We start from the raw sequence: 27,477 nt of genomic DNA, 5'->3' as shown, positions 1-27,477 counted from the left end.
CAACAACTTAATGCAAACAGCTACGTCAAAGTTGTCTGAGCTATCTAGTGCAGTTGCGGGGAAGCCCTCTACTCTGCCAGACTCCTATGACATTGATAGGAAGCTCACTAAGGTCTTGGACTATTAGAAGGTGATTAGGGACACACTTGTTCATCATGGTGCAGTGATTGAGAAGTTGACCAAGCAGGTGAAGAAGAAGATGAAGAAACGCAAGCCAGCAACAAGTTAGTTGAGTTGTTGCTGGCTGAAGTGACTAGGATAGCTGAGGCAGACAACTTGCCATTTAACATGTTGATTGAACGTGCCCAGCCTCACCCATCTCAGACTTCTAAGGATGCCACTACCGCTCAGGCTGAGGATCATTGCCTTGCATTTAACACTACTACTGTGGTGCGTGTCACGACCCAAACCGATGGGCCACTACGAGTGCCCGAGTCCTACCTGTCGAACACCCTTAAGCATGCGACTAAGATATAAACATGAATAATATCCGCTGAATTACGAGAATAACATGCGTGAGGAAAATCTGTCCAAAAGATATATATACATATACATGCGGAATACAGTGGGCAAGCCGGCAAGGCTGCTATAGACAACTATATACCCAAAATTGAAAGCCGACAAGGCCACATACTATCCAATTATACATAACTGTCTATAGACCTCTAATATAAATACAACTGTACAAAGACGGGACTGAGCCACGTCATACCCATATATGTATACAAGCATATCGTACCAAAATCAAAAGCAGCTCCGGATCAAGTGGAGCACGCCAACTCTCGCTGATCAAGGATCCTAAGAAGGGGTCAGCTTGCCTACCTGCACCTGCGGGCATGAAACGCAGGTCCCAGGAAATAGGGCGGTAGTACGAATAATGTACTGAGTATGTAAGGCATGAAAATCAATACATGAAAGACATAGATGAAACATGGAGTAAAGAAATCCATCTGTAAGTCTGAATAACTTTGTGAATTCTGAAATATTTGTAACGTCATGCACGTGCATATAAATGTCGTGTCATGCATAGGTATAGGTGTACATAACATCATCAAGCCTCTAAGGTCATCCCATCATATCGTCTCGGCCACTGTGGGAAACATCATCAACATATACCAACTGATCAGGTGGTGGTGCGTATATAACGTCGTAACCTTTTCCCATATCCCATATACATATATAGTTCTTCTTGTTGTTGCTGATTTTTGTGTTGTTCCAGCTCGTGTGGGAGGCTGTTTTAAGTGTTTTATGTTCTGTAAATACACCTTCAAGTTTTTAATATCAACCCTAGGTAATTTCAAGTCTTCTAAAGTAATTCTAGTGCCGAAAAACCCGAATTAATTGCTAGTTTCGCTTCCTTGTTCTTGTGGCAGAATTGAAGGGATATTTTGTGGAAAATTAAGGTCAAATTGGAGTTGTTCTTTCTGTTTAAAGGTAAGGAACCTCTTACTCTATATATATTTAAGATTATCCAAGTTGTGGCTAAGTCGTTGAAGCTAGAACTTGTGAAATATATATCGAAAGGCTTGGTAGTAATGTTGTTAGTTGGTAGACTATTTTGGAGGCTCAATATGATTATTAATGATGTTGTTTGGGCTGTTTGGTGATTGTATTGACTTGTGGGAAGTCATATAAATAGGGGAGGTTCTGTCCGTTTCATCGTAAAATAGGTTGCGGTCGATACATAATAGTTACGATGCTTAAACGATAATGATAGTGTCATTTCTCTTATTGTAGACTAAGGAGTCGTGACATTTGCATAGCTTGAGGTTGGGCAGTATATACAAGGTATGTGAGGCTATCCCCTTCATTCTTTTGCACGACTCTGATTGTACATAATGTAATGAACGAGCTCCCAAAGATACTCTACTCTTAGAAGCTAGCAGTACTTACATTGCTGCCCTTCTTATGAAACGATTGATATTGATGTTACTTCTCTTATTCTTATATTATCAATGTTGTTGGTAGTTCCTTATTCTTATAAGATTCTTGAAGAAGAGTTAATCCTAATAACGTGTACGAAGGATACCGACCTTACGTCACTCCGAAAAGTTCAAAATGTGATTCCAATGAGTCCAGCATGCATCATATATATGTATCTATTTTACTCTACCGAGCCGCGCTATAGTTGGCCGGGTATGGCACCTATTGTGCAACCATTGATCAGTTGGGTTTTACCGAGCTCCACGTGGCCGGGTACGATTCTACCGAGCCCTATGATGGCCGGGTACGTTTTACCGAGCCTATTACGGCCGGGTACGATATGATGATGGTAATGCCCACAAAGACGTATGTTTTAAAAGTTTATGTATATATATGTATGTATCATGTATTTCATGTCAGTAGCCCTCAGAGGTACCCAGATGTCACAGGTTGTATATTCTCTATCCCTGTTTACATTACTGTTCTCACTTATGCTTTCCTGCCTTACATACTCAGTACTTTATTCGTACTGACGTCCTTTTTATTTGTGGACGCTGCATGTCGTGCTGCAGGTCCTGATAGACGGGTAGACGCAGCTCCCCCATCACAGTAGGCTATCCGGTTCAGCGGTTATTGGCGAGATCCCTTCTCCGGACTTGCCGTGGTCTTGGTATGCATTTTTGTTATAGACATTATGGGTATGTCGGGGCCCTGTTCCGGCAATGTTGTAGCACTTATGTTCTTTTAGAGGCTCATAGACAGGTGTCGACTCATGTATGGTTTGGAATGCCTTGTCGGCTGATTTTTGTTGAATAGTCTGAAATATTTATAACGTCATGCACGTGCATATAAATGTCATGTAATGCATAGGTATAGGTGTACATAACATCATCAAGCCTCTAAGGTCATCCCATCATATCGTCTCGGCCACTGTGGGAAACATCATCAACATATACTAACTGATCAGGTGGTGGTGCGTATATAACGCCGTAACCTTTTCCCATATCCCATATATATATATATATGGGATTTTTGTGTTGCTGATTTTTGTATTGTTCCAGCTCGTGTGGGAGGTTGTTTTAAGTATTTTATGTTATGTGAATACACCTTCAAGTTTTTAATATCAACCCTAGGTAATTTCAAGTCTTCTAAAGTAATTCTAGTGCCGAAAAACCCGAATTAATTGCTAGTTTCGCTTCCTTGTTCTTGTGGTAGAATTGAAGGGATATTTCGTGGAAAATTAAGGTCAAATTGGAGTTGTTCTTTCTGTTTAAAGGTAAGGAACCTCTTACTCTATATATATTTAAGATTATCCAAGTTGTGGCTAAGTCGTTGAAGCTAGAACTTGTGAAATATATATCGAAAGGCTTGGTAGTAATGTTGTTAGTTGGTAGACTATTTTGGAGGCTCAATATGATTATTAATGATGTTGTTTGGGCTGTTTGGTGATTGTATTGACTTGTGGGAAGTCATATAAATAGGGGAGGTTCTGTCCGTTTCATCGTAAAATAGGTTGCGGTCGATACATAATAGTTACGACGCTTAAACGATAATGATAGTGTCATTTCTCTTATTGTAGACTAAGGAGTCGTGACATTTGCATAGCTTGAGGTTGGGCAGTATATACAAGGTATGTGAGGCTATCCCCTTCATTCTTTTGCACGACTCCGATTGTACATAATGTAATGAACGAGCTCCCAAAGATACTCTACTCTTAGAAGCTAGCAGTACTTACATTGCTGCCCTTCTTATGAAACGATTGATATTGATGTTACTTCTCTTATTCTTATATTATCAATGTTGTTGGTAGTTCCTTATTCTTATAAGATTCTTGATGAAGAGTTAATCCTAATAACGTGTACAAAGGATACCGACCTTACGTCACTCCGAAAGGTTCAAAATATGATTCCAATGAGTCCAGCATGCATCATATATATGTATCTATTTTACTCTGCCGAGCCACACTATAGTCGGCCGGGTATGGCACCTATTGTGCAACCATTGATCAGTTGGGTTTTACCGAGCTCCATGTGGCCGGGTACGATTCTACCAAGCCCTATGATGGCCGGGTACATTTTACCGAGCCTATTACGGTCGGGTACGATATGATGATGGTGATGCCCACAAAGACGTATGTTTTAAAATTTTATGTATATATATATGTATGTATCATGTATTTCATGTCAGTAGCCCTCAGAGGTACCCAGATGTCACAGGTTGTATATTCTCTATCCCTGTTTACATTACTGTTCTCACTTATGCTTTCCTGCCTTACATACTCAGTACTTTATTCGTACTGACGTCCTTTTTATTTGTGGACACTGCATGTCGTGTTGTAGGTCCTGATAGACGGGTAGACGCAGCTCCCCCACCACAGTAGGTTGTCCAGTTCAGCGGTTATTGGCGAGATCCCTTCTCCGGAATTGCCATGGTCTTGGTATGCATTTTTGTTATAGACATTATGGGTATGTCGGGGCCCTGTTCCGGCAATGTTGTAGCACTTATGTTCCTTTAGAGGCTCATAGACAGGTGTCGACTTATGTATGGTTTAGAATGCCTTGTCGACTAATTTTTGTTGTATAGTCTTTCATGGCAGCATGGTAGCTCGTACCTTATATATAGTTTCTTGACATTCTTGTCGTCCCATGTTATGTATGTTCATGACATTATCTTTCATTGTTGGATGTTCATGATCAATATACCTTTCGGATAAATTTTATCAACTACGTATTTTTCTGGGACCCATGAACAGAAGATGTGATAATAACATACATGGGAATTCAAGAACATAGGCACCTCTAATACTCTTATGAATAGAATCATTTATGGAAGTTGTGCATTTGCTCGTTTCATTTATATCGTATGGATCATGCCAAAAGAAAAGAGGGCTTAGCCTTAACATACCTGGAGTAGAAAAATATTTGTATGCTATTCTTTCTCGAATTCTCGTTGAAGCAGAAATGTCACGTTATAATTAAGGAGGATGACTCCTCTGTACAGTTAGCGTCACCAAAACTTTTGCAGAAAATTAAGTACAAGAGTACTACTCCCTTTTACAGTGTAGCTTACAAAAAGATAAAATGCAATGATTTGATTATCTAGGTTTGGACAATCATATGGTGTGGATTCTGATTGTAGTGTTCTTTAATTATCCAGTACTGGCTAACGTTTTTGATTGTAAGAATGTCTAATATTTTGTTTGTAGGAATGGCTAATCTTTTGATTGTAGGAAGTGCTAACGTTCTTGTTATGAAGTGTTGTATCCAAAATACTTTTACAAGACTTGTTATTCAAAAAGTGAGAATGAAGTGTCTTCTAGTTGTTAATTAGGTGCAACCTAATCCAAAAATGACTAAGAGTCATTCTTTTAATATGTGGCTTGCTGCCACATCTTTCTTTTTTTTTTTTTGGGGGGGGGTAATCTTATCTTATGATTTTTATTAATTAACTAGGTAATGTCCCATTAACGGATAATTAACTAATTACCCACATAATTAGGAATTATCTCAAACTACTTAAAATACTACTCATTTTTTATATACTTTACACATCATACTATCGTGGTCATATGGTACCTTGTATGGCACTAGTCCATAAATATCGGGTATTATAGCTCGGACCGTATTTTATCCCAAATCGACAACCTTTAACGAAATTCGTTGTCTTTAATTCGTGTATCCTATATCCTTCATGGCACTTACTTATCGCTTGTTATAAATAGCATAAATACGTTAACCTCAAGATAATCTTATCCCCGAGTCTACGTCGATTAACTGAAGATGAAACTTTAACCTACAAAACGCGAGATGTAACAGTGCGTGACATGTTCATATCTTAGGTAGCTCCCATGGACGATGATGATACCATCCAGGTAGCTGATCCGGCTCGGACTGACCCTACTGGTGATACCATGATGACTGAGGATGCTTAGGAAGTTTCTTCGCCCCTCTCTACTCTTTGATTTTGTCTTGTTAAGCATTGGGGGAAATGCTTATTTTTATTGGGGGGGTGAAGAATTTGATTAATTGATACATTTGATGATACCGGGATGTAATAATTGGATGACTTATTTTTTTTATTTTAGTAGTTTGATACATTTAGTAGTAATCTATAATTTTGTTTGTTTTGGCTGTGTAAATATTATGCTTTTCTTTCTTGTTATTGGTAAAAAGCCTTTGGTTTTCTTAATGCCACGGTTCTTTCCAAAGGTAGTTTCTTGTGTAAACTGTGTGACTTTTTTCAGATGATGGATAGTGTGACAACTTTCTTAATGGAATAAGTCTGTTACATATTTAGGTAATAGTAGTCGTAAGTAGTAATAAATAAAAGTCCCAATCAAGTTCTTCTATAAAAACGGGTTATTTATGCTTCATGTGGTACTAACATACTTAACCGCATGCTTATGGTTTGAGACAAGGTTGTTGTGAATCATTTTTTAGAAAAGTAACTCTAGTAAAGTGACTTTGAGGCTCTTGAGTTATTTTTTGGTAATAATTAGGTGGTTGTGTAAATCATAGAGATTTTTGACTCGATTGTGGTTATTGTAGATTTTAGACTCTATCTTCTTTTACGATCTATTTGCATTAGAGGTGAGATAAAAAAAAATTGTTAGTCCAAATGCTTGAGTGAATAGTCTAGAACATGCACTGAATGTGCTTCAAGGCAAAAATTTGATTTTTCTTGTTTTGAAAGATGATTGTAGGCTTTCCTTGGATCATTTGAGCTTTCAATTGCCACTCTACATTTTTTATCCCTAATCAACCCCCTTTGAGCCTTTAGCCTTTCTCTTTTGGTAACCTTGCTATAAGTCTTTCACCATTTGAACATGATCTTCTCCTGGCACTCGAAGCCTTCTAAGCACTCATATGTAGTATGTGGCTCAAACCTTAAGCTTGGGGGGAAAAGCTGAGAAATCTAAATGAGGTACCAAAGCAATAGAAACAGAGAAAAGAAATGATAAGAGAAAGAAAGAAAAGAAAGTAATGTGAACAAAAAGAAGCCCAAAAAGGGAGATTGATCAAGATAGAGTAAGCCAAGTATATCTAGTATAAAAATCAAGGGAGAAAAATAATGGAATTGTCAACAAAGAGTGATGGCAAGTCTCTCTAGCCTCCAAGAATAAGGAATACCTCCAAGGGTTTGACAAATGTGAGCCAAGAAATGAGATGTTAAGTGCTTACGGAAGGGTGTAACCACTTGTATCCCATATGGTATCCTACCCCGGACCAAAAGCCTTCATTAAAACCCATATGAAGTACTACTTGATTTTGAACTGAGTATGCTTACATTAATGGAGATTTTCATGAGGGGCAAGCCTATGGTACTTGAAGCTTAACTTGTGACATTCCTTTGTGAGAGAAGAGTGAACTTTTGTTGCATTAGAAATTGAGTGTTGAAATTTGAAGTGACCAATGCAAATGGAAGGTAGAAGAGGAAGGGTTTGGATTCCACCATGATTTACATGAAAGAAAAAGAATCCTTGATGAATGAAGTTAACTCATGAGGCTCAAATGTTACACAAGATGAGCAAGTTTCACCTTTTTGAAAAATTTGACACCTTGTTTAGAATGCATGAGTGTTGTAGGTAATTATTGGCCCCAACTGAGTATAAATGACTTGTGGGTGACTCCTTAAAATGATCATACAATGTGTGGAGGAGGGCATTAATCTAGTTGCTTGAGGACAAGCAAAGATTTAAGTTTGGTGGAGTTGATAAATGTAGATTTTAACCACTTATTAGTACCTTCTTGCTATAGTTTTTAGTCCGAAAGTACTGATTTTTGTCTCCGAATCTAATAAAGATGGTTGAAGTACAGGTGTGCTGGAGAATGTAAGCTCAATAAAGAAATATGACTCAAAAAGGAGATGTTCTAACCAAGTTCAACAAAGTAAAGAAGTGCTAAGAGAAGTGCGGTCCACAAAATTCCATTTGCGGCAACAAAAGCAAGTACAATCTAAAGAAGATGAAATGCGGCCGCAGAAGAAGAACTGAAGCTTCCAGGATTTTTGGTAGAAGTGTAGTCCGCAGACTAAAATATACGGTCACACTTGGTCCGCAAAACAGGTTCGCACCAATAAGCTTGAATGATCAAAGAATGAGCAATCGAACAAGTTTGAAGCCTCCTCAAATGTAGCTCGCAGAAATTCAAGTGCGGTCGTAGAAGCTAAAGCGCGGCCGCAGAACGTCTCCGATTGAAAGCGCATGCAATATTAACCCAGTAAAGTGCGGACTGCAGAAGTTGAAGTGCGGCTGCAGAACCTTTCGAAGGGAAATTTTATTAGAGATTTCGGGAGCCCTATAAATAGGACTTTATGACTTTTTTAGGGCATCGTTTCATTGTAGCAGCTGGTAGTTCGTTATTTTTAGCCATTTGGAATAATTTTGAGCTACAGTTAGAGAGGATCATCTACTCTTTCCAGTTATTTTAGTTTTGTGTCTTTAATTTCTTCTTCTTTTCATTTTTCCATGTCTATTAACATGAGTAGCTAGATTTTTATCTAGGATTGTGATCTAACTCTAGTGTGTAAAACTTATGGGTGTTTAATATTAAGCTTTCTATTGATTGGGTTAGTGTTATTTAACCTTTTTTATACTTTAAAGTTAGAATTGATGATTGCAAATATTGATTCATGCCTATTTGACTTTGTTCTTACTTGAGAAAGAGGAATCTAGTCTAGGTAAACTTGGCTAACAAGAAATTAAACTAGTAAAGTTATTGATTAGTTTAATTAAAGGATTTGAACCCGATATAGGGATAATCTAACTTGGACACATTTTCAATTGCATTTATAGCTACCCATTTGGTCTCGAAAGAGCTAAATTGCGCATAATCACTCCTTAACCGGGAGTTATTGAGTGAGTACTTGAGTATTGAGAGCCATAGCAACCCCGATATACCGAGTAAGCATAAATTTACTTTACCTATTAGGTTTATACTGTTACATTTCGGGTTTTTGTACGTTAAAATTTCGTCGTAAGTTAATCGACATAGGCTCGGAAATGAGATTATTTTTGAGGTTATAAGTATTTATGCTATTTATAACATGTGATAAGTAAGCGCCATGAAGTTTAGAGGGTAAACAAATCAAAGAAAATGAGTTTCGTTGAAGGTTTTCAATTTGGGATAAAATACGGTCCAAGCTATAATACGCCGTGTTTATGACTAGTATCATACAAGGTACTACATGACCATGATAGTAAAGTGTATAAAGTATGTTAAAAGTTATTAGCATTTTAAGTAAATTAAGATATTACCTAATTATGTTTGTAATGGGTTAACTATTGATTTGAGTGGAAAGTTAAGAAATTAAATAGAAATTTGTGGATAAGTATTTGGTGGAAGCACTACCCCTATATGGCAGCAAGTGAAAATATAGATCAAAAACCTAATGGTGACTCTTTGGCTAGGTGGCTAGGTGGCATTATTTGGGGGATGTTGGCAAATTAATCTTTATCAAGTGGGGCCCACAACCACTATAATAAAAAACCTCGCTAATTCATTAAAAGGAGATGGATGAGAGCTTCAACAAAAGTAACGGATGAGAGCTTCAACAAAAATTCATACAAAACTATCTAATGCAACAACAACGTGACTTACAATTCTAAGGGAGCCCGGTATAACCTTTCTCAAGAATATCATACGAATTTTTGCTACTTCGATCTCACCGTTACGTGTTTTGTTGCGATTGACGTGTGTTAGAGGAATTGTCAAGAGAATCGGCTCAGGTATGTTAAGGCTATCCCTTCTTTCCTTTTGGCATGATCCATATGATACAAACGAAACGAGCAAACGCACAACTTTCATAAATGTCTCTATTCGTAGAAGCACTAGGGGTGCCTATGTTCTTGAATTCTCATGTGTCTTATTATTATATCTTATGTTCATGGGTCTTTGAAAAATGCGTAATTGGTAAAGTGTATCCGAAGACCTATTGATCTTATGATGTTTCGAGAAATATTATTAACTTACTTCTTATGCATTTCATTTATTTATACATGTACATTGACCCATGACCAGTTGGTGTTATATACATGTATATTATATGTATATGGGATATGGGAAAGGGTTACGACGTTATATACGCTCCACCACCTGATCAGTTGGTTTATGTTGATGATTTCGCCCACAGAGGCCGAGATGATATGATGGAATGCCCTCAGAGTCTTGATGATGCTATGTACACATATACCAATGCATGATATGACATTTATACACACATGCATGACTTTATAAATATTTCAGGATTCACAAAGTTATTTAGACATACAAGCGGATTCTTTTACTACATGTTTCTTTTATGTCTTTTATGTACTGATTTTCATGCCTTACATACTCAGTACATTATTCGTACTGATGCCCCTATTTCCTGGGGCCTGCATTTCATGCCCGCAGGTGCTGGTAGACAAGCTGACGGTTCCCCTTTTTAGGATCTTTGATCAGCGAGAGTTGGTGTGCTCCACTTGATCCGGAGTTATTATTGATTTTGGTACGCTATTTTTGTATGTGGATATGGGTATGACAGGGCCCAGTCTCGTCCTTCATACAATTGTACACTCTATTAGAGGTCTGTAGATAGTCATGTATAGTTGGAAAATATGTGGCCTTGTCGGCTTCTAGTTTTGGATATATAGTTATCTATAGTAGCCTTGTCGGCTCGCCCAACCGTATTTCGCGTGAATATGTATATATGTCTTTTGGACATGTTTTCCTCAAGTATGTTATTCACGTGATTCAGTAGTTTATTGACAGATGTTATTCATGACCTACCCTTAATTCATGTTTACATCTTAGACGCATGCTTATGAGTGTTCGACTGGTAGGACTCAGGCACTCATCATGGTCCATCGGTTTGGGTCGTGACAAAAGTGGTATCAGAGCAGTTCTATCCTAGGATTGTCTACAGACCTTGTCTAGTAGAGTCTTGCCTATGGGTGTGTTGTGAACTACACTTATAGACAGGAGGCTACATGATATTTAGGATGGTTAATTTTCTTTTTAATCTAGATTGTGCAATAGAACTGAGTCGTAATTATTCACTCCTAATATTTACCTTATTTATTACTACTAGACGACAGGCGCCATCGAAGATAAAAGGAGATATAAGCTACACTATGGAGTCATACCCATCGAAGATCATGGGTTATATTGAGGAGGATCCTTCCTTCCTATGATCCATATGAGTCATCCGTTCGAGTAGTTTCGATTTTGCCGATAGCAGATGGGGTGAGAGGAGTTCCAACCTCACCAAGGCCCTTAGTTTCATTATCAGGGCCCGTTGATCAGGGTATAATAGGAGTGGTACACGGATTGGAACAACCGGATTTCCCTCAGGCTCAAAACTATGTCAAGATATTTACAGACACCAGCTATTCGGAGGTTCTAGATAGTCCACAGTCTTGGGAGTCCGCCATTCAAGGTTCGTCTATGTATGTCATGGGCTATGTAGAGGAAGAGGAGAGTAGTCGAGCCAAAATGAGGAAGGTAGCTGATAAGGATATGAAGATTCCGCTTCGAAGTATGTCCGATCGAGGCTCTCATATAGGACGAGGCGAGGACCCTATACTGTAGGTTGCCTCCAGATATCAACTTTTGGTTAGTGAGCTCCACTTCTTCCTTAAGTATTACCAAGTCAGGGTTATGTATATGTTATGTTGTTTTATGAGGACGTCGAAAGCCCTGTCCCGACTTATATATATTATGGTCATGCTTTCTTAGAGGTTTTGCAGACAGTATCATATGTATAGTTTTGGGTATGCCATGTTTACAACCTTATCGGCCCCTATGTATCTAAATAAACCTTTTTTGAATTAGTTATGCGAGTTAAATTCTAATATTGTTACTTATATATATATGTGGCCTGTGATAAGTTTGATAATAAATAAGGATAAGGTACGTGGCGCTCAGTTGAGTAGATAGGTGAATAAGGTGACGATCAAAAATAAGTACCGGCTCCTGAGGATCGATTATTTATTTGATCAGTTGCAAGGTGCCAAATGTATCTCGAAGATAGACTTGAGGTCCGGATACCATTAGGTAAGAGTTAAGGAGAAAGATATTTCAAATACAGCATTCAGGACCAGATACATGCACTTTGAGTTTCGTGATTGTATTTATCGAAGATATATTGGGTTATTCCCGTTCAGAGACTGAGCATGCAGATCATTTGCGTACTGTGCTCAGAGTTCTAAAAAAAAGGGGAAGTTGTATGCAAAATTCTCTAAATGTGAAAACTGGTTGAATTATGTAGCTTTCCTAAGACCCATCTACCCAAGTCCATTAGTGGGGCCATATAAACATAAATATATCTCAATTGCACTTAGAAAACAATTCATAATCCATCTCTCTCTATTGCAACGTGAAGAAGCTCCAAAATATCAGCCCAAGATCTCTCTCAAAGTTATCCTAGGGTTCAAGACCAAATCCACAAGTTGGTAAGATGATTTCTCTTGGAAGATCAAGATCACCTAGTTATCTCTCTACTTTGTGGTTTGGGGTAAAAAGCTTATTTGAGCTTGAAGTAAAGCTTAGTTGGATGAGTATTCTTGCTGCCAAGGTAAGGTTTAACTTCTCCTATATGTATTTAAGATCATCCGTGTATATTTAGTTGATTTGATAAAGGAAACTTGTGAAGTAAGTTGAACTTCATGATTGAAGTATTGTAGTTACTGGATAATTTTGGAGTTGAATTCTTTATATTTTATGGTTAGAAATCAGTTGAAATAATGTAAGAATAATATTTCTATTGTGGTTGATGTGTTTAGAAGAAGAAAAGACTTGGAAAGTGCAAGTTAGAACTTGGTTCAATAAAGACTTGGCTAGACCCACTACATCGACAGAGGTTCGTAGCTTCCTCGGATTGGCAGGTTATTATAGGAGATTCGTAGAGGGATTTTCTTCTCTTTCACCACCATTGATAAAGTTGACTCAGAAGGGAAATAAGTTTTAATGGACTGATGCTTGCGAGCATAGTTTCCAGGCATTGAAGGACAGATTAACTTCAGCACCGGTTCTAAACTCCTAGAGGGAACCGATGGTTATGCTATCTATTGTGATGCTTCGGGCGTTAGATTGGGTTGTGTACTGATGAATCACGGTAAGGTTGTAGCTTATGCTTCTAGACAAATAAGAAAGCATGAGAAGAATTACCCAACCCACGATTTAGAGTTAGCCGTGATGATTCATGCACTAAAGATGTGGAGGCACTATTTGTATGGAATTCATGTTGATATTTATACGGATCATAAGATCTTTCAGCATATCTTCAAGCAAAAAGAATTGAATTTATGTTAGAGGAGATGGTTGGAGCTATTAAAAGACTATGACATTGATATTTTATACCATCCGGGGAAGGCGAATGTAGTAGCCGACGCCCTCAGCCGTAGATCTATGGGTAGCATGTCATATTTACAACCAGAGAAGAGTGGGATAGCCCATAACATTCATCAGCTAGCTAATCTTGGAGTTCGATTACTGGACTCAGGTGATACCAGAGTTACTATTCAGGACACGACAACATCCTCTTTAGTAATTGAAGTGAAGGAACTCCAGTACAAGGATCCAGTGTTAGCTCATTACAGGGATACAACCCCTCAGAAGGAGAAGACACCATTTGAGATTATAGGAGATGGAGTTTTTAGATATCGAGGACGATTATGTGTCCCTAATGTTGCAGGGGATGTGCCGACAGGTTATGGGAAAGACTCACTATTCTAGTTATTCTATCCATCCAGAAGCAACAAAGATGTATCATGGTATCAGAGAAATATATTGGTGGGATAGAATGAAAAAGGATATATCAGAGTTTGTTGCTCAGTGCCCTAACTGTCAACAGGTTAAGATTGAGCATCAAAAACCCGGTGGATTATTGCAGGCTATAGAGATTCCAACTTGGAAGTGGAAAGTGATTACTATGGATTTCGTCATAGGCTTACCTTGTACCCAGCATAAGTTCGATTCTATATGGGTGATTATTGATAGACTTACAAAATCAGCCCATTTTCTGCCTATTAGGACTACGTATTCCGTAGAGGATTATGCAAGGCTTTATATTAAGGAAAAAGTACGACTTCATGGTGTCCCTATATCTATTATCTCGGATAGAGGAGCTCAGTTTACAGCTAATTTCTGGAGGTCCTTCCAAAAAGGATTGGGGACTCAAAACAGTCTTCACGGACAGACGGACAGGCTAAGCGTACTATTCAGACACTGGAAGATATGTTACGGGCTTGTGTGATAGACTTCAAGGGTAGTTGTGATGATCATCTGCCACTTATTGAGTTCGCATATAATAATAACTATCATTCCAGTATTCAGATGGCTCCATACGAAGCTCTTCACGGACGAAAGTGTAGGTTGCCTATAGGATGGTTTGATGTTGGGGAAATTAAGTTAGTAGGACTAGAGTTGGTACAACAGGCAATCGAGAAGATTAAGCTTATATAGGAAAGGTTATTAGCAGCTCAAAGCCGTCATAAGTCTTATGCGGATAATCGACGATGAGACTTGGAGTTTCAGGTTGACGACTTGGTATTCCTAAAGGTATCACCAATGAAAGGCGTTATGAGGTTCGGTAAGAAAAGAAAACTTAGCCCTCGGTACATTGGACCATATAAGATCATATGCAAGGTAGGCCAGGTAGCATATGAGTTAGACTTGCCTTCTGACTTAGAGTTTATACATCCAGTCTATCATGTGTCTATGCTCTGTAAATGTATCGGAGGTCCTTCCAGAGTCGTGTCAGTTGATGATGTTCAGGTCACAGAGCAGCTATCATATGAGGAAACTCCCACTACTATACTAGGTAGACAGGTTCGGAGATTGAGGACTAAAGACGTAGCTTCGGTGAAAGTACTTTGTAGATACAATAATGTGGAAGAAATGACTTGGGAAGCCGAAGAAGACATGAAGTCTAGCTATCCCCACTTTTTCCTCTTCTAGAGGAAGATCCGACTGAGACATCACAGCCTTAAGGTACGTGTATAGATTCTTGTGTTAGTTATTGTCATTGGTCGTGTGAGGCTATTATCGTTATTGATGATTGTGGCAATATGTGGCATTGAATTATGGAGTTTGCTACAGTAAGGGTTGGTAGTAGTACTATTACAAAGGTGACTCTACCAAAATCTATATAGATCCCGGGGAGTTAAAAATTCGAGGACGAATGTTTCTAAGGGGGGAAGGATGTTACATTTCGCGTTTTTGTACGTTAAAGTTTCGTCGTAAGTTAATCGACGTAGGCTCGGGAATAAGATTATTTTTGAGGTTATAAGTATTATTTTATTTATAACAGGTGATAAGTAAGCGCCGTGAAGGTTAGAGGGTAAACAAATCAAAGAAAATGAGTTTCGTTGAAAGTTTTCAGTTTGGGATAAAATACGGTCCAAGCTATAATACCCCATGTTTATGGACTAGTACCATACAAGGTACCACATGACCATGATAGTAAGGTATATAAAGTATGTTAAAAATGATTAGTATTTTAAGTAAATTAAGATATTACTTAATTATGTTGGTAATGGGTTAATTATTGATTTGAGTGGGAAATAACAAATTAATTAGAAATTAGTGGATAAATATTTGGTGGAAACACTACCCCTACGTGGCAGCAAGTGAAAATATGGATCAAAAACCTAATGGTGAGTCTTTGGCTAGGTGGCTAGGTGGAATTATTTGGGGGATATTTGCAAATTAATCTTTATCAAGTGGGGCCCACAACCACTATAATAAGAAACCTCTCTAATTAATTAAAGTGAGATGGATGAGAGCTTCAACAAAAGTAACGGATGAGAGCTTCAACAAAAATTCATACGAAAATATCTAATGCAACATCAACGTGACTTACAATTCTAAGGGAGCTCGGTATAATCTTTTTCAAGAATATCATATGGGTTTTTTCCTACTTCGATCTCGTCGTTACGTATTTTGTCGCGATTGACATGTGTTAGAGGGATTGTCAGGAGAATCGGCTCAGGTATGTTAAGGCTATCCCTTCTTTTATTTTGGCATGATCCATATGATACAAACGAAATGAGCAAACGCACAACTTTCATAAATGTCTCTATTCGTAGAAGCACTAGGGGTGCCTATGTTCTTGAATTCCTATGTGTCTTATTATTATATCTTTTATTCATAGGTCTCAGAAAAATGCGTAATTGATAAAGTTTATCCGAAGACATATTGATCTTATGTTGTTCCGAGAAATCTTATTAACTTACTTCTTATGCATTTCATTCATTTATACATGTACATTGACCCATAACCAGATGGCGTTATATACGCATATATTTTATGTATATGGGATATGAGTAAAGGTTATGGAGTTGTATACGCACCGCCACCTGATCAGTTGGTTTACGTTGATGATTTCACCTACAGAGGCCGAGATGATATAATGGAATGCCCTAATAGGCTTGATGATGTTATTTACATATAGACCTACGCATGATATGACATTTATACACACATGCATGACTTTATAAATATTTCAGGACTCACAAAGTTATTCACACTTACATGCAGATTCTTTTACTCCATATTTCTTTTATGTACTGATTTTCATGCCTTACATACTCAGTATATTATTCGTACTGACGCCTCTATTTCCTAGGGCCTGCGTTTCATGCCCACAATGTGACGACCCAAATCGATGGGCCACGACGGGCACCCGGCACCTTACTCTATCGAGTACCAACGTAACGTATATTTCGTATGACGACCCAACATGATATAGAATTTTATGCACATGACATACGGGCCTATAATACTGACATGATCACTTGTACATTCAAAACATAGGCCGACAAGGCCATACAATCTTTCATATACATGACATATGTCTACAAGCTTCTTAGAGTACCTAAACATCATAAGGCCCAGACAGGGCCCCGACATACCAATAAATACATGTCCAATGCATAATAACCAAATAGGCAACTCCGGAGCAAATGGAGCGCACCAATATCTTCCACTGAGTTGATAGCCTACTTTGAGGACTCTCGACCTATCTATCGAGACATGCGGGCATGAAACGCAGCATCCCCAGGCAAAAGGGACGTCAGTACAAATAATATACCGAGTATGTAAGGAATGAAAATCAGTAAACAATAGACATGAGAGAAATATGGAGTAAAAGACTCAACATGTAAGTCTGAATAGCTCTGTAAATCATTTCATATTTATAATGTCATGCATATACGTATAAATGGCATACCACGCATAGGTATATGTGTTCATAATATCATCAAGCCTCTGAGGGCATCCCATCATATAATCTCGGCCACTGTGGGCAAATCATCAATGTATACAAGTTGATCAGGTGGTGGTGCGTATATAACGTCGTAACCTTTTCCATATCCCATATACATACATATATATATATATATATATATATATATATATATATATATATATACGCGTATATAACGTCATCTGGTCATGGGTCAATGTGCATGTACAAATGCATGAAATGCATATGAAATACGTTAATAAGATTTCTCGGAATATCATAAAATCAATATACCTTTCGGATAAACTTTATAAACTACATATTTTTCTGAAACCCATGAACAGAAGATATAATAATAATTCACATGGGGAATTAAGAATATAGACTGAAGGGATAGCCTTAACATACCTGAGCCGATTCTCTTGATAATCCCTCTAACACACGTCAATCGCGATAAAATACGTAACGGCGAGATCGGAATAGTGCAAAATCCGTATGATATTCTTGAGAAAGACTGTACCGGGCTCCCTTGGAATTTGCAAATTCACGCTGCCATTACATAATAACATCTTCTTATGAATTTTATGATGTTTACCTTCATTATCTTGTAGATATACAAGTATCTCTCTTAAGTGATTTTGAAAGGTTGAAGCAACTCACGTTGCTAATGCATAATGCAATCCCATATGGATTCTTGTTGTAGCTTCATCCGTACCTTGTTGTTCTCAAAGTGTAACACCATTTGATACACTATTTACCTAACCTTGTGGATTAGAGATGGCATTCTTCAACAAGAATGATATAAAGGTGCACATAACATCAAATGTTGCCACAACCTACTTAAGGTTATGAATTGGTGGCAATTTGCTGCCAAGTTTCCATAAATCCCACGTGGATGTTGTCCCCCCTAACAATTATCCAAATCTCATTTAAATAATTATCCATAAAATTTAATTTACAAGTTAATCTCCCACTTAAAAATCCATAATTACCCAATTATCTACATAATTAAGAATTATCTAAAATTACTTAAAATACTACTCACTTTTAACAAACATTATACACCTCACTATCATGGTCATGTGGTACCTTGTATGGCACTAGTACATAAATACCAGGTATTATAGCTTGGACCGTATTTTATCCCAAATTGTCAAATTTTGACGAAACTCATTTCTTCGATTCGCTTACCTCACCTTCACGAATTTACTTATCACTTATTTGAAATAGCGTAATACTTATAATCTCAAAATAATCTCATTCCCGAGCTTATGTCAATTAACTTACGACGAAACTTTAACGTACAAAAATGCGGGATGTAACATCTCATTTCTGAGCTTATATCGATTTACTTGTGGCATACTTTCACGTACGAAAACATGGGGTGTAACACCATTTCCCCCTTTGGAAAATTCGTCCTCGAATATTGACTGATGCACTTATCATACTTTGTAACTTTTATCCATCCATTGTTGATTCACCTCAATATTGATCTATAATCTACTATTGATAACTTGACCTTTTATGTAATCACTAAAGCTCACGTTGCATCGTGGAACATTTGAAATGATTAGACTGATCCGCTTGGGGGCAATACCATGCTTCCATCACCGTATTTCATAGCATCCCAACGTGATTCATCCTATGGGGGTTATTTTAATCCCGTACAACTCATGAAATCCCCATTTTTTCTTCAAATCATAACTCAATCGAAGGCCCAAACGCCATCCTTTATCTACCACAATTACACCCTTATTCTACTACCAGGGCAGCATTCCATTTCTTCTAAATGCTACTAGTCTTAGACTCCTTTGAGTTCATTCAAGCTATACTGAGCTTTCTATAACTTAGAGAACCCATCAGCTCTCTTGTTTTCATGGGCTTAATACCGAGAACTTATCCATTCTCGTCACCTTCTCACTCACATTTTCTAATCCTTACTCCTGTCTTCCTAAAACCTTGTCGCTCTACCATACTTTAGCTCGCGACCTATACATATCTATTTATACTACTTGCAACCTTCCTTCAAACTTGATTGCCCCATGATTGCCTTATGTTATTCTGGAACATCAAGCGAGACATCACATCGCCTCAAACTCTTCTTTACTCTTTTAACCAGACCTCTCGGTACCAATGACACCGTTATCATTCCTGGATACTGAATCCCAACGCTTCTAACCCTCTATCTGAAGTATGGATTATTCACAACCTTCTACACATGAGTATCTCGTACGTTGTTCACCTTTACCTTACTTACCTTAAAATCTCGCATGACATCTTCTATCTCTTTCATGACCTCCCTTCCACACAGGTATAATTTATATCCACAGCTTGAAGCCCTATTATAATACTTGCACCTCTGGTGTATACACAATCTGGTAAGAGCTTCATACTAACTTCTTATGAGGCCGGTACTCTTCTAACTGGCTTTGTCGTAAAGCCGTCATAAAATATGGTTGTTGTACTATCTCTCTTGTACCTCTGATATTAAGAGTAATTTTGCAATATTCTCAATCATGATGTCTATAACTTTCTGGTCCAATAATCAGACACCTAATTTACTTAGTTGATGTAACTCTTTAGTTTCCTCTTCCTTTTGATCGGCTTTTATGTAGGCTTAAGCTATCTCCTGATCTGCGGCTTTTGGTATTAGCTATTACTTTAGCCTTTCATGGGCGCTATGGAATATACATGATACAATCTTTTAACAATTCAATCCTTTGTATGATTATCAACATATATGCTGCATGGATAATACTTCGAACTCTTAAGTGCGTTCATAACGTAACTAACTCTGGATCATAGGTCGAATAATTCCTTTCATTCCTTCTCAGCTTTCTTTAAACATAAGCTATTACCTTTCCTAGTTTTGCTGCCCCCTTGTTGCATGCATACTTAGCTTATCTTAGTTTTCACGCATGCCGGAGTTTTTGTGCAACTCATATGATCTCAAATATTACTTTTGATTTTACTTCCCGTTCATTAGCCACAGTAGGTGCCACTTTCTTATGGAGTACATACAATGTTGTAGTGAGATTGTTGTCACAAAACCATTTCCTCTTTAGGTTACTGTGCTTAGGTTGAAGCCTTCTTCCTTATTTCCTCAGCTAGTCTTTCGTTGTAGTACTTAGGGAAGACCCCTTGACCCTTGTAAAGTTGCGAGCTTATTACATCGTATACCCAACGGAATATTTGATGTCCTTCCTCGCCTATAATTATCCGTAGTTACTTACCTTCACGCCCTTGTGCTTGTAGGGTTGCTTCTTAACTGATATTTTGACTGTCTTCCTAGTGGAACTCTCTTTTATTTCCATAACACTCATATGGTACCTTTAACTACCCCAACCCTTATCTAAATATTTCTCAAGGATCACGATATCATTATCTGCGAGACTGGATTCACTACGTTGGGGTTCACTATGTTTATCTTGTGCGATCTGCTGATTTGTCGGTAATCTTTTGTCTACCCATAACTAGGCTCTTCCTGAATCAACTGCTTACTATTTGTTGGCCCATTCTCATATCAATATTTCGCGTAATCTTTCTTAGGTTCTTTCCTTTGTCTTAACTTACGTCTCGCACTGGCTCCTTATCTATCAATAACATCCTGGGCAGGAACCCTTACTTCCTCTCCTTGACGTCGTGTTTGCATAATGTAGCAAATCTGTAGGATTTGAATAAGTGTAATCTCATCCCTTTTCTCATTTTTATCGCATTCTTCCTTTACCATTCCATAGTTACTAGAATCACTTAATTCTGACTTAATGCCACATCACTCCATATTCCCCCCTTTAGGGGAGTACTAAGATTTAGTACTACGATGATCTACGTATAGATGTTTTACCTCTTCATCTTTGGCGTCATCATCGATGACCCTTACCCACCTTGCGGTAATCCTTCTTTACCAAGGATAACAAAATTCCTTCCTTACAAGGGTGACAGTTAGTGTAACTGGCACACATAGTCCCTTAAGCTTAACTTTGCTCACATTGCTTGCTTTAGGGAAGCGTCTTCCTGAATGACCTTTAAGGGTTATTCTTATGTCGTCCATTCTATTATCACTGAAATGAAATCTCTGAAATTCTCATGATGCCGACTATTATCAAATAACTCAGTCCCTAATTCATGTTTAGTTTATCTTGTTCACCAGCCCATACTGATTTCTATTATTCTGGGGTTCTAACTTTTCCTTCTGGTAATCACGTTAGAGTCACGAACTTATTTTTCGAAATGAGGATATGAAATTATGGCATATACTCTTTTGTTGTCTCAAGGCCTGACACCTCTCATATTTTCTTCCCTTGACTATAGACTCTGTAATACTATCAATTTCAATTTCAATTTTGTTTTTGATCTACCGTTGTCATCCATGTATCACATCTTACTCATAATGCTTCATTAACTCTCTTCTGATTTCCCTGCTAACATTTCTGTCTATCACCTTATTCTGAAAACTTCAACAAGACATGTTTTTGCTTTTAGCTCCCCTTGCTCCATCCACTGGCTCTTCGGGTTGCCTAACATTCTCTCTCTACTAGGGACGGGAGCCATACTAAGATAATATTTATCCCCTCAGGATTCCAGTGCCTATCTTTGAACATCCTAGTATTCATATCTAGCTGTACTATTCTAGAGTGCACCATCTAGGTGTCTCACAAGGAGATGTATTAGTACATTTGCAATATCCTTCGGAAATGTCAACTAACGCATACAATCCATCCATCATTTTGGGTTACTCTAACGCCAGCCGGATCCTGATATCCCGTCCTCCTTTTAAACCATATATGTTAGCTCCCATAGGGTATATCTGAGATGGGTGTGGCCGATTGTACATACATCTGTTATTATTGAAGGTAACTCAAAAGGCTTATATTTTTCTACCTGAATTGTAAATACTGATAATCTCCATTGACTGGGCGCCTCGTACCCTTCTTCACCTTGCTTCTTTTATTTGTTGAAACTTGTATCCACCTTCTGAATCTCTCATTACTTTTCACCATATGGGTGGATAGGTATTCTTACTTTAAGGCTCCTTATCAAGAAGCTTACACGTCTTAATGCACACATGTTCTGCTGAAGACCTCACATTTACTCATCATAAACATGATGCAAAATCGAGTTCCTCTGACTTAACTCTTCCACGACCACATGCAATCCCTTACCAACTGTCTTTTTGGATGCATGCATCATCGTATTATGAATAAGATAGAGTTTAGGAAATTGAGTTCTTACAACTGAGCTCTACCACATGATATAGAGTAAGAATAAAGAGTGACAGTCCTAAATTCCTTGTAGCCTCCTGCTTATATGCGTGGTGCACAACACACCCATAAACAAGACTCTACTAGACACGGCTTGTAGACTCCCTAGGATAGAACTGCTCTGATACCACTTTTATCACGACCCAAACCAATGGGCCACGATGGACACCCGGCACCTTACTCAACCGAGTACCAACGTAATGTATATTTCGTATGACGATCCAACATGATATAGAATTTTATGCACATAACATACAGGCCTATAAGGCCGACTTGATCATGTGTACATTCAAAATATAGGCCGACAAGGCCATACAATCTTTCATATACATAACATATATCTACAAGCCTCTGAGAGTACATAAACGTCATAAGTCGGGATAGGACCCCGACATACCAATCAATACGTGTCCAATGCATACTGACCAAATAGGCAAATCCGGAGCAAATGGAGCGCACTAATATCTTCCACTGAGCTGATAGCGTACTTGGAGGACTCTCAACTTGTCTATCGGGACTTGCGAGCATGAAACGCAGTGTCCCCAGGCAAAAGGGATGTCAGTACAAATAATGTACCGAGTATGTAAGGAATAAAAATCAGTAAACAATAGACATGAGAGAAACATGGAGTAAAAGACTCAACATGTAAGTCTGAATAGCTCTATGAATCATTTCATATTTATAATGCCATGCATATGCGTATAAATGCCATACCATGCATAGGTATATGCATTCATAACATCATCAAGCCTCTGAGGGCATCCCATCATATCATCTCGGCCACTGTGGGCAAATCATCAACGTATACCAACTGATCAGGTGGTGGTGCGTATATAACGCCGTAACCTTTCCCATATCCCATATTACATATATATACACATATATATACACGTATATAACATTATCTAGTCATGGGTCAATGTGCATGTATAAATGCATGAAATGCATATGAAATACGTTAATGAGATTTCTCGGAATGTCATAAAATCAATATGCCTGTCAGATAAACTTTATCAACTACGTATTTTTCTGAGACCCATGAACAGAATATATGATAATAATTCACATGGGGAATCAAGAATATAGACACCCCTATAGAGTCATTTATGAAAATGGTGTGTTTACTCGTTTCATTTGTATCGTATGGATCATGCCAAAAAGAAAGAAGGGATAGCCTTAACATACCTGAGTCGATTCTCTTGACAATCCCTCTAACGTACGTCAATCGCGATAAAACCTCTTCGTATGAATTTGATGATGCCATTACATAATAATGTTGCCATTACATAATAACATCTTCGTATGAATTTGATGATGTTTCCCTTCATTATCTTGTTGAGATACAAGTATCTCTCTTAAGTGATTTTGAAAGGTTGAAGCAACTCACGTTGCTAATGCATAATGCAATCCTGTATGGATTCTTGTTCTAGCTTCATCTGTACCTTGTTATTCTCAAAGTGTAACACCATTTGATACACTATTTACCTAACCTTATGGATTAGAGATGGCATTCTTCAACAAGAATGATATAAAGGTGCACATAACTTTAAATATTGTCACCACCTACTTAAGGTTATGAATTGGTGGTAATTTGCTGCCAAGTTTCCATAAATCCCACGTCGATGCTGTCCCCCCTAACAATGATCCAAATCTCATTTAAATAATTATCCACAAAATTAAATTTACAAGTTAATCTCCCAGTTAAAAATTTATAATTACCTAATTATTCACATAATTAAGAATTATCTCAAATTACTTACAATACTACTCACTTTTAACACACTTTATACACCTCACTATCATGGTCATGTGGTACTTTGTATGGCACTAGTCCTTAAATACCGGGTATTATAGCTTGGACCATATTTTATCCCAAATTATCAAATTTTGACAAAACTCATTTCTTTGATTCGCTTACCCTATCACCTTCACGAATTTGCTTATCACTTGTTTGAAATAGCGTAATACTTATAATCTCATTACCGAGCTTACGTCAATTAACTTACGACGAAACTTTAATGTACAAAAATATTGGATGTAACATCTCATTTCTGAGCTTATATCAATTTACTTATGGCATACTTTCACGTACGAAAATATGGGGAGTAACATGCACGTGCTGGTTGACAGACTGACGGTTCACCTTTTTAGGATCCTTGATCAGCGAGAGTTGGTGTGCTCCACTTGATCCGAAGTTGTTATTGATTTTGGTACGCTATTTTTGTATGTAGATATGGATACGACGGGGTCCAGTCCTGTCCTTCATACAGTTGTACACTCTATTAGAGGTCTGTAGATAGTCATGTATAGTTGGAAAATATGTGGCCTTGTCGGCTTCTAGTTTTGGATATATAGTTGTCTATAGCAGCCTTGTCGGCTCGCCCTACCATATTTTGCATGTATATGTATATATATTTTTTGGACATGTTTTCCTCAAGTATGTTATTCACGTGATTCAACAGTTTATTGACAAATGTTATTCATGACCTACCCTTAATTCATGTTTATATTTAAGCGCATGCTTAGGAGTGTTCGACAGGTAGGACTCAGGCACTCATCATAGTCCATCGGTTTGGATGATGACATATACTTAGGTTAAGGTTACAACCCTAGGCTTTTCTCTATTTGATAAAACTTCAAAAATATTTCAATTATTACTCGTTTGTTAGCTTAGTCAAAAATCCTTAGTAGTTTAATTAGCAAATATTGATACACAATTTTTATTTGGAATTTAAATTTAGTTATTTTGAGTTGCTCTCTTAAATATTGACCTTAACACCCAATCTAAACTCCTTATGTATTCGATTCCGAGTCGCGTTGGGTGTTATTATTGTAACGACTATTTCATATTCCTATAATTAGGGTGTGAATTGGACGTGATTAGGTTACCATGAGCGTTGAGGAGATTTGATGTTGTATGGGTTATTGTGGACAGATTCACCAAGTCTGCATATCTCATTCCGGTCATGACTTCCTACACCTCTGAGTAGTTGGCTCGGATTTATCTTAGAGAGATTGTTTTCCTACATGGTGTGCATGTGTCTATCATCTCGAATCGAGGCACACAGTTTACATCACATATTTGGAGAGTAGTGCAATGTGAGCTGGGCACGCAGGCTGAGTTGATTATGGCATTTCATCTAAAAATGGACGGGGAGTCTGAACAGACCATTTAGATCTTGGAGATTATGTGGAAGGCATGTGTCATTGATTTTGGGGATTAGTGGGATCAGTTTCTACCGTTAGCAGAGTTCACCTACAATAACAACTACTAGTTGAGTACTCAGATGGACCCGTATGAGGACATAAATGGGAGGCAATGTATTCTCCTGTTAGTTGGTTTTAGTCTAGGGAGGTTAGGTAATTGGGCACCTATCTAGCTCGTGATGCTTTGAAGAAAGTGAAATTGATTTAGGAGCAGCTTCGTACAGCCTTGTCCAGACAGAAGAGTTATGCTGATAGGAAGGTTTGCAATGTAGCTTTCATGGAGGGTGAGAGGGTGCTTCTCAAAGTTTTGCCTATGAAAGGCATGATGAGGTTTGGGAAGAAGGGCAAGTTGAGCCCTCGGTACATTGCTCTATTTGAGGTTTTGGAGAGAGTAGGTGAGGTGGCTTACATGCTTACTTTTTCCCCCAGCCTGTCGGGAGTTCATCCTGTGTTTCATGTTTCCATGCTTCGAAAGTATCATGAGGATCAGTTATATGTGTTGGATTTTAGTTCAGTGCAATTGGATGCGAACGTGGCTTATGAGGAGGAACCAGTGGCTATTGTGGATAGACAAGTATGGAAGCTGAGGTCAAAGGATACTGCATCGATGAAGGTCTAGTGGAGAGGTCAACCGACCGAGAAGGTAACTTGGGAGACCGAGCATGATATGCAGAGTAGATATCCTCATATTTTTAGCATTCCAGGTATGTTTCTAAACTCATTCGAGGACGATCGCTTGTTTAAGAGTGGGAATGGAACAATCCGGCCGGTCGTTTTGTATATTTGAGCCACGTTCCCCTATTTGATGCTTCGCGCATTTGTTTTTCTTTGTAACTTGGGGGGATGGTTGGTTATGTTTCAGAGAGTCTTAGATTGAATTGAAAAACTTAGTTCCAATGTTGGGAGCTTAAGTTATAAGAGTTTACCGATGCTTTACTTTTGTGTAAACAACCCCTGAATGGTATTTGATGGTTCAAATTGGTTTATATGGTGATTTCCAACTTAGGTGTATGTCCAGATTTGGATTTGGAGGTCCCTAGGTTGATTTAATTCTATCTGGGAAAACTTGAAAATTTGAAGGTTTGGAAGGTTGATAGGTTTCATCGGGAGTTGACTTTGGTATTATCGGGTTTGAATTATTTATCCGGGAGCTGAAATAGGTTCGTTATGTAATTTGGAACATGTGTGCAAAATTTAAGGTGATTCCGAGTTAATTAGACATGGAAGTTAGATTAGTTTATTAAGCTTGAATTAAGGTGCGATTTATGATTTTGATGTTATTTTGTGTGATTTGAGACCTCGAGTAGGTTCGTGTTAGGTTTTGGGACTTGTAGGTGTGATTGGACGGTCTCTAGGGCCTCGTGTGTGTTTTCAATTGATTTCAGATTGTTTGGTATTATGTAGGTATTTTCGTACCTACGAGGTTGGGTCTGCAGGTGCGAGTCCACAGAAGCAGATAGTGGGGTCACATGTGCGGAGAAAGGCTAGGGTAGGAGGAGTCCGCGGATGCGGGAGGCCTAGTCATAGAAGCGAATGCGTAGGTGCACTACTTGGTCCACAGAAGCGGAGGTTTGCCCGCAGAAGCGAAAGGGCAGAACTTAAGGGGAATCCGCATCTGCGAGGTATTTTCCGCTGATGCAGTACCGCAAAAGTGAGCTTTTTGTCCACAAAAGCGGAATTGCTAGGCAGAGTAATCTTTGCGAGGGTTTAGTTTATTTTATCATATTTTGAGATTGGGAGCTCGGATTGTGGCAATTTTGAGGCATTTTTTACCACTTGGATTGGGGTAAGTGTTCTTGACTCAGATTTGATTTGATTTCATGATTCCATCTTTGATTTTGGCCTTTGGTTGATGACATCT

General features: G+C 38.2%; 1 protein-coding gene across 1 annotated transcript; it reads left to right on the top strand.

The window, feature by feature from the left end:
- The first annotated feature begins 288 nt into the window (after positions 1 to 288).
- LOC142173430 (uncharacterized) lies at positions 289 to 26,235 on the top strand. The gene is made up of 2 exons (XM_075239017.1): positions 289 to 390; positions 25,825 to 26,235. Exons 1-2 carry the CDS (start codon positions 289 to 291, stop codon positions 26,233 to 26,235), a joined length of 513 nt encoding a protein of 170 aa, XP_075095118.1.
- Positions 26,236 to 27,477: the final 1,242 nt, after the last annotated feature.

The sequence above is a fragment of the Nicotiana tabacum genome, chromosome 19, assembly GCF_000715075.1.
Source record: "Nicotiana tabacum cultivar K326 chromosome 19, ASM71507v2, whole genome shotgun sequence".
Lineage (NCBI taxonomy): Eukaryota > Viridiplantae > Streptophyta > Magnoliopsida > Solanales > Solanaceae > Nicotiana > Nicotiana tabacum.
The sequence above is the reverse complement of the archived record's forward strand: the minus strand, read 5'-3'. Positions and strand labels throughout refer to the sequence as shown.

Coding starts and splice junctions, on each gene's coding strand:
- LOC142173430 (XM_075239017.1), top strand. CDS start 289: ATGTTGATTGAACGTGCCCAGCCTCACCCATCTCAGACTTCTAAGGAT. Junction 391..25,824: donor CATTTAACACTACTACTGTG/GTGCGTGTCACG, acceptor AAATTGATTTAG/GAGCAGCTTCGTACAGCCTT.